The sequence below is a fragment of the Mercenaria mercenaria genome, chromosome 7 (genome assembly GCF_021730395.1).
Source record: "Mercenaria mercenaria strain notata chromosome 7, MADL_Memer_1, whole genome shotgun sequence".
Lineage (NCBI taxonomy): Eukaryota > Metazoa > Mollusca > Bivalvia > Venerida > Veneridae > Mercenaria > Mercenaria mercenaria.
Window position 1 is genome coordinate 41479773 of NC_069367.1, and position 13364 is coordinate 41493136.

The 13364-nt window shown below is 37.2% G+C and overlaps 2 protein-coding genes across 4 annotated transcripts in view; both read right to left on the reverse strand.

Annotated features, from left to right (window-relative positions):
- Window positions 1-696: 696 nt before the first annotated feature.
- On the reverse strand, window positions 697-5578 carry LOC123534129 (uncharacterized). 2 transcript variants are annotated; one of them, XM_053548209.1, is made up of 3 exons: window positions 5217-5578; window positions 3278-3527; window positions 698-1291 (listed from the first exon to the last, which is right to left on the reverse strand). In XM_053548209.1, exons 1-3 carry the CDS (start codon window positions 5269-5271, stop codon window positions 832-834), a joined length of 765 nt encoding a protein of 254 aa, XP_053404184.1. In that variant the 5' UTR covers window positions 5272-5578; the 3' UTR covers window positions 698-831. The 2 variants fall into 2 exon arrangements, with proteins under 2 accessions (XP_053404183.1, XP_053404184.1); XM_053548208.1 differs by lacking the exon at window positions 5217-5578 and having other exon boundaries at window positions 697-1291; window positions 3278-4271.
- A 619-nt stretch (window positions 5579-6197) lies between these two features.
- The window catches only part of LOC123554375 (filamin-B-like), a 32205-nt gene continuing 25038 nt past the window's right edge, over window positions 6198-13364 (reverse strand). For both annotated transcript variants that reach the window (XM_045344471.2, XM_045344470.2), the window contains 8 exons: window positions 12835-12981; window positions 12274-12378; window positions 11759-11944; window positions 11231-11335; window positions 10183-10359; window positions 9387-9536; window positions 8884-9051; window positions 6198-7832 (listed from right to left, as the gene is read on the reverse strand). In XM_045344471.2, the coding sequence (XP_045200406.2) occupies window positions 7597-7832; window positions 8884-9051; window positions 9387-9536; window positions 10183-10359; window positions 11231-11335; window positions 11759-11944; window positions 12274-12378; window positions 12835-12981 (1274 nt within the window). In that variant the 3' untranslated portion in view covers window positions 6198-7596. The remainder of the gene's footprint in view (window positions 7833-8883; window positions 9052-9386; window positions 9537-10182; window positions 10360-11230; window positions 11336-11758; window positions 11945-12273; window positions 12379-12834; window positions 12982-13364) is intronic.

Here is a 13364-nt window from a genome sequence, read left to right on the forward strand (position 1 = left end):
CATTTCGGAAGGACGGACGCACGCATGCAAGCACAGACGCACAAACTGACGGAAAGACAACGTCAAATCTACATCCCTTCGACTTCGGCTGGGGACGACAATATGGCATGGCGTTATTTCAAGACGTCAAACATATGATAATATTTATTCTTGTACATCAGCTTCAAATAATATAAAGTCTCAGTTGTTGAGAGACCTCGCTGTAAAATATAAAACATACACTTTTTTAAATAGAGGATATTTGTTTGTTTCGGTGTAAGATCGAAAATTTATTTCATCGAGTGAACATCACATGAATATTTTCACGAGTGGCGAAGCCACGAGTGAAAATATTAACATGTGATGTTCACGAGATGAAATAAATTTCGATCTTTCACCGAAACAAACAAATTTTCTGTTTATTTCATGCTTATTCAGTGGTTTCTTTTATAAAATCGTTTTACTTTTTAAAAATTCCCCCGCAGGGAGCCCCACTGTTTACGACTGTCAGCGCTGTGTTATGCGTCCCAAATAGTTCTACAAATTTGGTCCAGGTTGTGTTTTGTCTAACAGAAGAAAGGAGATTAATTTATTTGTAAGGGATATAATAATATATTTGGTACTTCAAAAATTTTATTCATGTAACTTCAGATATATTTAAACAAACAATGTGTGAAATTCATACGCGCAGATACGCGCACTTGCGCTTGTCAAAATTCGAGTCCGCCATTTTGTTTACTTCAGTCAATCGGTAAACAGTTAGAACAAATAACTGGAGAAACAATACGAACAGTGTAACAGTGGGATTTTAAATGGACTTATATGTAAACTCTCGTGTCGTGAGTGTTACAGTTAGTCACTGTCACTTTCTGGAATCATTCTTATTCGTTTGAATGGTCTGGCAGTGGCAACTGGCGAATCGAGCATGTTGGAAACGGACTCTTCAGCAGTTGCATTACTTCGGCCTACGTTAACTGTGGACATTTGTGACAGTGTTTCCGATACAGATGTACTGTGGAAATTGAAAGTCACAGGTCCGTGGAAAGTGCTGCTTGCAAAAAGACTGCGAGAGCGATTGGATCCGAAAGGCCCAGTCCATGGCTCCGGAGCACTGGCAGCACCACTTCCTTGAGTTTGAAGGTTGGTTTCATTTCTCTGATTCGACAGTATTTTAGAAATATTTCTCGACTGGTCGTTGTTGATTTTACTGTAGTTGTTTATAGAATTCACATTCTTGTGACCAGAAATTTGCATGATTTGGTTGGCAGGGACCCCAGCATCGTTTAGAGTTTGAACCAGATGTTTTCTGGAGCTGAAAAAAAAAATGAATGGAATTTTCATATCATTGACCTATGAAATTATTTGAAGGCATAAATTATTTTGTACAAGTGCATTTTCTTTAGAATAAGTATGCAGGCATAAGTTCGTTTTTCTAAGTTGGCTGACATGGAGGGCTCTCGGGTTATTCTCATTCTGCATTCTAACACGATCCGATTCATTTTACTATTAAACAAAGAAGGCTGGAATCAGTGAATTATCAAACAACAATTCACTGTTCTGACGTCACAATTATTGCGTCAAACGGCGTAGCAGCGCGCTAGAAAGAAACCGATTGAAAACGGGCAAATAATTAATGAATGCTGGCAAAGATGTACTTTAAAGTCCTTGGGGCTAGAATGCGCTTTACTGGTACGCACTTTTTGCTAGGATTGTAAAAGGTAGGATGTGCTCGTTACAATCATTTAAATAAATTGTAACAATAATCTATTCATTAAAGAAAACAGAAAAACGGGGGTGTGGGGGCAGTAGCCCCCATAAGAATAAATGGGGAGTGTTTATTTAATGTGCGTACTGGTAAAGTGCAGGTGTCCCGTCCTTGGTAACGTGTTAGAATCAAAATAATACATCTCATTTAGTGATTTGCTCTTGAATAAATCAGTGTTTGTCGTTCAGCTGCGTAGTATTATACAACTCGGGCTCCGCCCTCGTGATATAATTCCTTCGCATCTGAACTCCAAACAGTGATTTATTCAGCGACAAATCACCGATGAGATATATTATTTCTTAAATAAACCACTCGCGTGCAGTGACGTTACCGATCCAGGTGCATAGCACGGTTGTAAAAAGTAGTTTTTTCTTACACTGTTGATACTAGTATGTAGTGTTAGAATCGAAATAACAAGTTCCCAAGTGTGATTTATCGTAGAATAACACGAGTTTTTCGTTCTTATGCGAAACAGTATTTAAAATAATACGGCCTTCTTGATACATTCTTACATGTACGCATAAGAACACAGAAAACACGGGTTATTCTACGATAAACCATGTTTGGGAACTTATTACTAAAATTTTCTTAATTTCACGGCTAATTCAAGTCAGCGATAAAATCTTAATCGTGCCATTTATTAGCTTGCTAGAATGATATCACCTTCTAAGAAATTGCGAATATGACGTCGGCAGTAAGAAAGCGAGGATGAGCAAAGCATCAAACTGACAGTGCATGTCCTTCTATGGTTAATTTTATGACAAGAACGGAAAAAATCTTAATGAAGAAATCGCAGGTGGAATTGTACGGACATCATAACAAATGTCATTGATTCTGGTTGGAAATAGCCCATGATGAATAGCGAAATACTAAAACGTAACAGAAAAATTACTAAAGTCATTGAAAACGGACAAAAAATGATAGATGCACTCCCTCCAGCAAAAAAAAAAAAAAAAACTAACTAAGAAAGATTAAATGTTTGCGATGCAAAACTAATACTGATTGAATTTGGTTGTGAAAAAACAAAGAATTGAAACACTAATTGCATGAAAAATTATCTGGAGGCCTGGGCTTACAGTCTGATAAGTACTTGAAGATTCTTGTTATCAAACTACTTTAAATATACTGAATTTATGCAGGTATGACTTTGGTAAGGGTATTTCAAAAGTAGATATTTTACAGTTTTAGGGTGTTTCTTTTTTTCAGAAATGAATTTGAAAAGGAAAGAAAAGATCAATAGATGTCAGATTTGAATTTTTTTGATTGTCGGAAAAAGTTTTAGTATCCATATGACGGCTTATAATTTACGTACTTGACATTCCAGTAAAACTGTCGTTTTAAAGCTCTGAATTGAAAATGTTTGCAGAAAAATGGGGGGAAAAATTTTCAGTTTGGAACTCAGAACAATATCGGCTATAAAATCAGGCTTATAAAACGTTGCTATATCAGGATATTTTCAGCTGTTCATTTATTATATCTAGAATAAACCATGGAAAAGCATAAAATAAGAATATAGATGTATAATATGCACACCTGTAAGGCGTTATTCTGGGATTTTCAATTCCTGCTTCAGCCTTCATGTCTCTCATAATGTTGTAAAGTTTATTTATTCCAAGTGGGGTTTTTTTTGAACCAGCATCTCTGTGGTTTATCATTTGGTGTAAGGAAGAATGGGCTGTCAGGTTTGCACATTTCGTCCGGTCGTTTCTGGCTGTACAGCTTGTACAGATGTACAGGATCTCTCTGGGCGTCAGCAGTGGCATAGGCTTTGGGTTTTGTACCTCTGAAGTAATGAAATTTACACTGTTATACATCATTAAAACATTTATCTTTATTACAGTCTCTAACCTTTTGACAGACATTTTACAGAAAAAATGCAAGTCTAAAACTCTAAATCGTAATGGTGATTGTAGCAACATACAACAGTTGTGCATCCAAATAGTCTAGCGGAAGGACGGCTGTTACTAAGTAGCAGTAGGCCTGGGTTCGAATCCCAGTTTGGATAGCTGTTTTGTTGTTTATCGTTATCATTACAAATAATCTACCATTATATTTCAGTAAACGCGTGGACGTTGTTTATAGTATAGGAGACGTTAGTCAAATTGACTTATTCATATAATCTAGTAAAAGAAAGTAGAATTTTTGATGTTTCGCCAGGGAAGGTTATCATGTGGGGAAAAAAGAATATGACATTTGTGACTTTCCACATTGAGTTTATTAAAGGGACTGGCCTCCAGATCATTCTACTAGTCTACTAAAAGATTTTTTAGATATCTGGAAATAAATGCTATATTTCTTAAGAAGGGTTAAAACTTAATTACTGACAAACTATATCATGTTACGGAAACACATTAGAATTTGCTGTTTTTTCTACTTTTTACGATGAAAATCGAAATGCGTTTGTAACGCATTACTCCAGGTAAACTGTCTCAATTATAAAAATCTGTATTTTGAAATCATAACTCACTAATTCCTCAATAGCTTTATTGGTTACGAAGACGGGAAAATGTCTTTATTGCCGTGGTTGTCCGGGTTCGATTGCCGAGACGGTCATCTTTTTTTCTTGAATAGGATTTTTAAATTATTTTAGAAACAAAAACTCATATTCTAATGTTCGTAATATGACCAAAGTTCAATTTGAAAGAAAAAATATTATTTATCCAAATCTGGAGGTCAGTGCCTTTAAACTCGATGAGTAAAATTGATAAAATGCTCTGCAGAGCCTCGCATTTTATTATTTTATTCAACTTGTTTAATAAATTCAATATGAAAAGACACTCCTGTAATATCAGATTTCACATATATTTTTTTTTTTATTTCACAGATTTCACATTTTCACAAGGAAAGCTTGTGCAATTTTAAAGATATTTTAAGATGGTATCAAAAATACAAAATATTTAAAGCATTTTGTGCATGAAATAAACCGAAAAGAAATATCAGTGGAAGAATGAGATATTTCAATTTGTGACACAAATTTTGAAATTACTAATTTTAGTGCTCATTCAGTGACACTGAAAAAAAACAACACAAAAATTATGGTAGATCTACTGTATATGAATTAAATTACTTTATCACATGTTCGACTTTGCGGGAGTGTAATAAAGCCATTAAATAAAAATGATAATACACTAGTGTAATAACGCTTTGACGTCGACGTCGTTTACAGTATAGAGACGCTGGACAAATTGACTTATTTGTATAGTAAAAGAAAGTTGAATTTTTGATGTTTCGACATGAATAGCTAACATGTGATGAAAAGAATATTACATTTGTGTCTTTCGACATTTAATTTATTAAACTCGTGAATAAAATTGATAAAATGCTCGGCAGAGCCTCGCATTTTATCATTTTATTCAACGAGTTTAATAAATTCAATATGAAAAGACACTCATGTAATATCCGCTATTTATCACATGTTCGACGTTGCGGGAGTGTAATAAAGCCATTAAATAAAAATGCAATTGAAACGTACCTAATGTCCCGAGGATTTGAACCAGATCTGGTTTTGGTTTGTCTCTCTTGGTCATATATAAGATACTCCTCACCAGAAGTTTCGTCCATTCTAAGATGAATATCTCCCCAGCAGAGATCACGGCATTCTTTGCCTGTCCGCATTCCAAAATGGTTTGTCATACAAACCACATGGAGTGTAACAAAGACCTTGGAGTGTAGTCACCTAGTGTCCTGGCTTCATGCATCTGGTCAATGATAGACTCTGTCATGGTTTCTGCAGCTCTCGGCTTATTGCCAAGTCCCTGGCCTTTCAGCTGTTGCTGTTTTCTTGAAAGGACAGCTCGTGTTTTGGAAAATTCTCTGTCCTTGAATATGGCAACATTGCTGCCACTTGCTTTTAGATACCTGTCAACAGAGCTTATAAAGCCCCCCAAAGTTGTAGGCTCATATTCCCTGCCATCTTTCTTGGTAACACCCAAGATAAATTCACACAGTAATGAATTAAGCTGATATGGGGGAATGTATTCTGGTTTTCTCATTTCATTTTTTGACATCAGAAAAGAGAAGAATAACTTCATGTCACTCTCTGTCTTCTTTTGGGTATTTTTATTTTCATTTTCTTTAAGAAACTGGTCAGCATCTACTTGTCTAAAGTTCCTGTCTGCAACCTGAAAGTCTCCATATTCCTCCTGGTCAAAGAAATTTGTGAAAATGTCATTCAAGACCTCTGGATCCAGTTCTTCTACAGACATCTTGATTGTATACTAAAGCAGACGTCAGATTTGACAGGTGTTGTTGTTGTTGTTACAAACATGTAAACAAAGGGAAGCTACTACAACCAACCTGTCACCTCATGTATATACATGTACATAGAGAGGTGTCCAATTGGGGGAAGAAAGTAGTCCGGCACAGTGAAAATTATATTTTGATAAATTTCACTGTGGGTTTACCAGGATATAATCTACCATTATATTTCAGTAAACCACTGAAAAGCATGAAATAAACATTTATATTTCTTATGAAAATATTATCGATCGAACAGAATAGCTGCACATTCATCTATAACATAATCAAGTCCTATAAACGAAAAACTAAGGTTTCCAATTGTCCATCATGCATGTAGATCTCTTTTGATATTAGCTCCAACACCGAAGTATGGTTTCTTCTTAAAAATATCTACGAGGAATTCTAACGTCATTCCCCCTCTGTCTGCGTCACTTGCGAGGAGGTTCCTACTTTAAATGGAACTTTAAATTAATCCGGCACACAATGCTGATAAATATGCATACAGACATTACATGCCTGTCGTTATTTGAAATAGATGTTGTTTCCATTGTCATAAACTTAATTCAATCATTCTTTTGATTGATTGGTTAACCAATTAATCAATCAGTACTGTAAGTCAATGATTACACATCTAGCACAGTATAGATTCTGCTACACTGATTGATTGTCAGTATAGTCTATGAACACAACAGTTTCACAAAGCTTAATTTGAACAAAAGGCAATAAATTCAAGCTAAGATACATTGAAAAAAAAACGTCAACTTGACCGCTCGATTAAATCTACCTTATGCTGTTAATTTCATTCACGTTGGTAAATGTGTACAAGTATTATACCTAACAAAGTTTATTTTATCATAATAGTATCTTCATATAAACAATGTAATTGGCTTGCGGTCATCATTTTCTGAAAATGTTTGCAGTAACATACGGGTTTCAGTAATACATACTTTCATACTAGAATGTCGTAATTTCGAAGTAATTCCAGAAAAAACGTGTATATCTAAAATAGTCCACTTAAAGGCATGCTCTTTTTTATATTTTCACAACTTATGTATTATACTTTCAATGTGTTTTAATAAAATATATATGAGCCGTGCCATGGGAAAACCAGCATAGTGGGTTTGCGACCAGCATGGATCCAGACCAGCCTGCGCATCCGCGCAGTCTTGTCAGGCTCCATGCTGTTCGCTTTTAAAGCCTATTGGAATTGGAGAAACTGTTAGCGAACAGCATGGATCCTGACCAGACTGCGCGGATGCGCAGGCTGGTCTGGATCCATGCTGGTCGCAAACCCACTATGTTGGTTTTCTCATCCGCGCAGTCTGGTCAGGCTCCATGCTGTTCGCTTTTAAAGCCTATTGGAAGTGGAGAAACTGTTAGCGAACAGCATGGATCCTGACCAGACTGCGCGGATGCGCAGGCTGGTCTGGATCCATGCTGGTCGCAAACCCACTATGTTGGTTTTCTCATGGCACGGCTCATATTAAACTTTGGCCTTCAATTCTGATTGTCGGCTAGTTTGCAGAATAACGGTAAAATGCCTGACAGTCTATTTTACACATCTGTAGAATATGCAAAAATTAACAGATTCCATTTCATGAAAATTAATGGGACTAAATTTCTTCTTTCCACTGATAATCTGCTATAAGTTCAACTTGTTTAGTCTGTTTAACATGCTTATATAGCGCCTCAAGAGACTCGAACACAGGTACACTGAATGGGCTGCCTGGCACGTGCACACCTGACCATTTCACCATGATGATATATTCACCGGGTTCCTCCGGGTCGTACCGGCAAACAATAGTTCTTTCCTCCTCCCGGTCTCTCTTCATATCCACATGGAATGCACCTGTAAAAAAGGGGTGTTCATTAATAAATACACAGATTTGATCGTGTATAAGAATGTAATTGAGTGCTCAATATTTACTTTTATATCCGTCTGTCTGTACCATATGTAGAACAAAGTGCAGATCGCTGTGCTTGTACGTTGTATTGTTAAATTGTACACATGTTAGTCATCAATTGCAAAAGAGTATAAAACTGATCAATAAACGCCTATTCTAAGAATTAACTTTAATAGTGTAGATAAGAATCCAGAATTAAGACGTCACATTTTACATAGTTTCGTCCCCCTACTCCCCATCAAACAACAAACCGAAAAAAAAACTTCACCAAAGAACGTACAATAAGAGAAACAACCAGCTAGAACTATAGCGCTTGTCGTGTGTTCAATAGCTGGATCATGTATAACCTTTCATACATACAAACCTGTATGATTTAATGTCTTCCGAATCTTAAGATTCAAATTCAAATCATTTTGCTTTTATGAAGCGGCTCAGACGTAAGTAGTTTTTGACATGTAGAGAAATCAGTCATGCATCTAAGGTTTATTTTTCGACAGAGGGAGGGACGAGTGGGAGGAAGAGAAGAGAGAGGGGGGTGGGGGAGGGAGAGAGAGGGAGAGGGATAGAGAGAGAGAGAGGGGGCAGGGGGACGAGAGAGAGGGGGAGGGGTAGAGGGATAGAGAGAGGGGGAGGGGGAGGGAGAGAGACAGGGGTAGGGGAGGGAGAGAGAGAGGGGGATGGGGGAGGTATAGAGAGAGGAGGAGGGGAGGTTGAGGCGAGGGGGGAGGGGGAGAGAGAGAGAGAGAGAGAGAGAGAGAGAGAGGGGGGGGGGGGGGGGGAGAGAGGAGGGAAAGAGAGGGAGGGAGGGAGAGAGAGAGAGAGACAGGGGAAGGCGGAAAAAGAGAGAGGGCAAGGAGTGGGGGGGGGGGGGGGGGGAGCGGGAAGGGAGAGAGAGAGATTAATGCGGATATGCTGTCTTTATCATTAAAAATATAAACACACATTTAAGCTTTATATTACCTTAAAACATAAACAAACAATTAAATTTTATATTACTTCTTGGTCCTCGAATCCTTACAGACAGTTGTCCAGCGCCAGCTCCAAACGTTTCTACGATAAATTTACTCTCAAACCTCTGTATGACGCCAGGTTCGATACCGGGACCGAATACCTTCACCTTCCTAGGATCAGGTGGCTCCCCAATAGGCACAGTGAAAGGGCTTCCTGTAACCATGTTAAGGAAATATTGATTAGCGCTTTTTGGAGAGAATTATGTAATTCTGTTTTCATTCAAGCATAAAAAATACGGTATATAAATTGATTATGATGCCAAATAATCTTGAAGTTGATCACACGCCATTTCCTTGCAATGGCATCACAAACTTGAACTTTTAAAGTAATTTAGGAAAATGCATCAGAACGACACTAATACATATAATTAGTCTATAAGAAGTGTGCAAAACTGCAGCACAGAAAAGATTAAACAAAAACATGCATGCAACTTTTTGTTCTGTTCTGTTAAACAGCACATTGAAAAGGAATGATGATCCCGTTCATACCTGGTACATCTTCCCCGTCGTATCTAATTTCCAGTTTGTGTCTACAAGCTTCAGTAGGAAACATCCGTAACGTGTACTTTCCGTTACGGTGATCAATTAGGTCACAGCGTGCATTGTGCCGTAAACCGCGACAATCGGCAAGTACTTCTCCTAAGGAAAAGATAGATTTCAAGGAAAATGTTCAGTGAAAAGAAAAAAACTCGTGATCTACAGGATTATAATATATGAGCCGCGCCATGAGAAAACCAACATAGTGCGATTGCGACCAGCATGGATCCAGACCAGCCTGCGAATCCGCGCAGTCTGGTCAGGATCCATGCTGTTTGCTTTCAAAGCCTATTGCAATCAGAGAAACCGTTAGCGGACAGCATGGATTCTGATCAGACTGCGCGGATGCGCAGGATGGTCTGGATCCATGCTGGTCGCAAACGCACTATGTTGGTTTTCTCATGGCGCGGCTCATATATATATGTCTTTACGATTTCTTTCGTGGCAGGAGATTAAGCAAATCAGTGTCTTAAAAGTGAATGTAAAGGAGAACATTGTATTGAAGTATGGTCTCGTATATTTTCTATAAAATCTTATTTTTCTGGATTTTTTCAGAATTTATTTTGTACTTTACAAATATATTTTAAAGAAATCCGTCATTATGTACTAAACACTGAATACGAATCGCAAACGGAAAAACATTATTTTTTGTATTAAAGTTGTATACCGTGGTATGGTTCTCAGACAACACAAATGAGTAATTAACCACTACTTTTGTCAGAAAATACAAAAAAAGCAAGTATATTACCATTTCCTGCTTCTGTTGTGTCTACTACGGCCCGTAACTCCTGTCCTACATAGCCACCCCTGAGTCCAGGTCCATCGACCTTGACCTTGTCACTATGACCTTTTGTCGTGATATTGACCTTGAAAGGCGATCCAGGCACCTGGAAACCAGACCATTCTACGTGCAGTAAGTATCCACCTGAAAATTACAAATGATATTCAATATATACTAACATTTACTTGACAATAAACCAAGTCAATAAAATATTCAATAGTGAACTAAAAGTTGCCAATGTCCGGAAGAAGCATATAATTCGACAAGTATTATTAATCAAGTAGCCAATTTCTTGCTTTGTCGCTGCTTTTGAAGAGAACCAGATACTAGGTAAATATTAATTTTACATGACTCCAGATAAATATAAAAATTACATTTTCTTCTAAATAGATAGCAACATCTTTGAACTAGTGAAGTGTTGACGGTTGGTGGCTCAGCCAGTCAATAATTTCTCCAAAGATGTTGATACACTTTAGTTAATATTTCAGTTAATTGCGGATACTTTTCTGTTTAGCTATCGTGTTGTGCGTGCGTGTGTGCTTGTGTGTGTGTGTGTGTTCGTATATCTTCAGTCCAGAAGATGTACATTGTATTTATAGGTTATTAGCTTTGTATCGGGAAATATGCACGAGTTCTTTAGCGGAAATATTGCGCGACTTTAGGAGCGCAATATTCTTCCGCTTAAGAACGAGTGCATATTTTCCGATGCAAAGATAATAACCTTTTTATTACATACGCATCTACAAGTATAAATATAATGTTACTATCATGAATTAATTCAACAGCCTGAATAGGATTAACAATACTGAAATAAATTTGAAAAATAGTGCAACAGCACACGTGGAATTACGTTACGCACCCGATATGAAAGTCAGGCGTCAGTATATGGAAAAATATTGACGTTTCCGGTACCAGTGTAACTTAACGGGGAATAGAAACGAGTATGTAATAAGTAAAATTATCACAGTGAACATGTGTGTTAAGTTTCAATGTCTAAATGTATGAAACAATATACCTGGATAAGGGGCTGCATATTTGCATTTGTAACGGTCGTATTTCATGGCTCTCATTTCAACGTCAACGTTTGTCTTTACACCTGTCATACGTACACGTGGTATTCCTGAAACATCAAAAATAAAGCTAAACAAGTCTTAAGAATATACGTTTCTGAAATGCCTGGCAAGAGTGCCTGTTAATAGAGAAACGAAGTGAATATTAATTTTATTCATACTGGATTGAGTTATAGGCATGTTAATTTATATATGATATGGTAATGAAGATAGGCCTATTCTAATATTTTCATGTTGTTTCGGTATGATAATTGAACATGTACATAGATATATGTATTGTACTTTGATTTTAACTTATAAAATAGGGTTATTATAATACCGGTTATAGCTCGAGTGGATTTTTGCCAGATCGGATCTCACGAGGCGCACAAGCGCCGAGTGTGATCCAACCTTGCAAAATCCACGAAAACAAACATGTTAAAAAGGTGAATCAACCAGTAGATACATCTGTTAAATATTCAACAGATCTATACCTGGACCAGCTTTCTTCCCATCTACCATAAATTCTGTTGGGACAGTTGCACGTGCAGTGCGACAGCCATCACCAGTAACAAGCACGTGCGCATGATTCACGGGAAGCACGGGACCCGGACAGTAGGCCAGAATTGGTGACTTTTCCAAAGGTACGGAGGACCAGTAAAGATGTATGTAATGGTCACCTGAAGAAAAATTAAACACGTTTCGCTGGAATACAGATAATCAGATGTTACGCAAGAAACTCTTTCACTCATATCTCATACCTATCGTTTAGCTAGTCTAAGAAAGGATGATTACTAAAACTGGTATTTTTCGATTGAAACGCTATTTTATCCATTTTTTCCCGAGGAAAAGCAGTAATTCCAAGATATTTCAAATCAGTATGTGTAGTACTCTCTATTAACTGTTGACAACTTCCATAGGTAAAAACAATATAATGCTACATTAAAATTTTTGTAAAACTAATCTTATGGAGAAAGTGTCATACATGAATATTTTATAAACAACTTACCTTCAACTTTAGCTGTAAAACCAACTTGCACTTTTCCCGGGTCTGGTTTCCTTATGTTAACCGGTAGACGGCCATCGGGTGATAGGACCTCAGCAGTAAATGATCCTGAAATTGAATTCATTCAAATATAATGAGCATTTATCAAATAAGATTCAGTCCCATGAAACAGCAGCGTCAGCAGTCCACAGAGGACAAATCAGAACACCTGGTGACATATTAAAAACTTCATTAAAAAGTTCATCTCTCATTTCTTTCACAGTACTAATAAGTACAAACTATATTATGCATATTCACGGATATAAAATTACCTTTATAAATTTAATTTCACACTGTCTGGTCAGGATCCATGCTGTTCGCTTTCAAAACCTATTGTAATTAGAGAAACTGTTAGCGAACAGCATGGATCCTGATCAGACTGCGCGGATGCGCAGGTTGGTCTGGATCCATGCTGATCGCAAACGCACTATTTTAGTTTTCTCGTGGTGCGGATCATATGAAAATGTAGTAGTTATCTTCACAGAACTCGGAATAGCACAGGTAGTACGGAAAAAATATGATTACCAGGTCCGGCTTCTCCTGTGTTAAAGTTGAGGATAGTCTCGGAGTCACACTTGAGTGCAAGGTGGTCATTCTCGTCCTTCTGGTCCGTCAGGTCATCCATCAGGTACACCTTGGAGCGGTCAGTGATCTGTGGGTGAAACGGGCTTCCTGAAATAACATCCAAAACCGCAGAATTTAAATTACGTACGGATTCTACACAAACAGAATCTCTATTATCTTCTAATGCAACTTTCACAATTCAAAAACAAACTGGTAAAAGTATATCAATTTTATAAGTAACTATATTTAGGAAAAGACATGCATTCCATAGAAAAGTACAACACAAAATCTATATTCATACAATTCACAAAAGTCCAAGACCAAATTGTGTCTTTTCTCACGTTTCCCCTATTTCATAATTTAAATTGAAATAAGCATCTGACTACAGTTCCATTTTTTTAAAGCAACACATAACTGTCCAAATCACAAAACTTGAGAAGCTTTCCCGTAAAAAGAAATAGACATATTTGATCTTTGGTCTTATTGCTTTG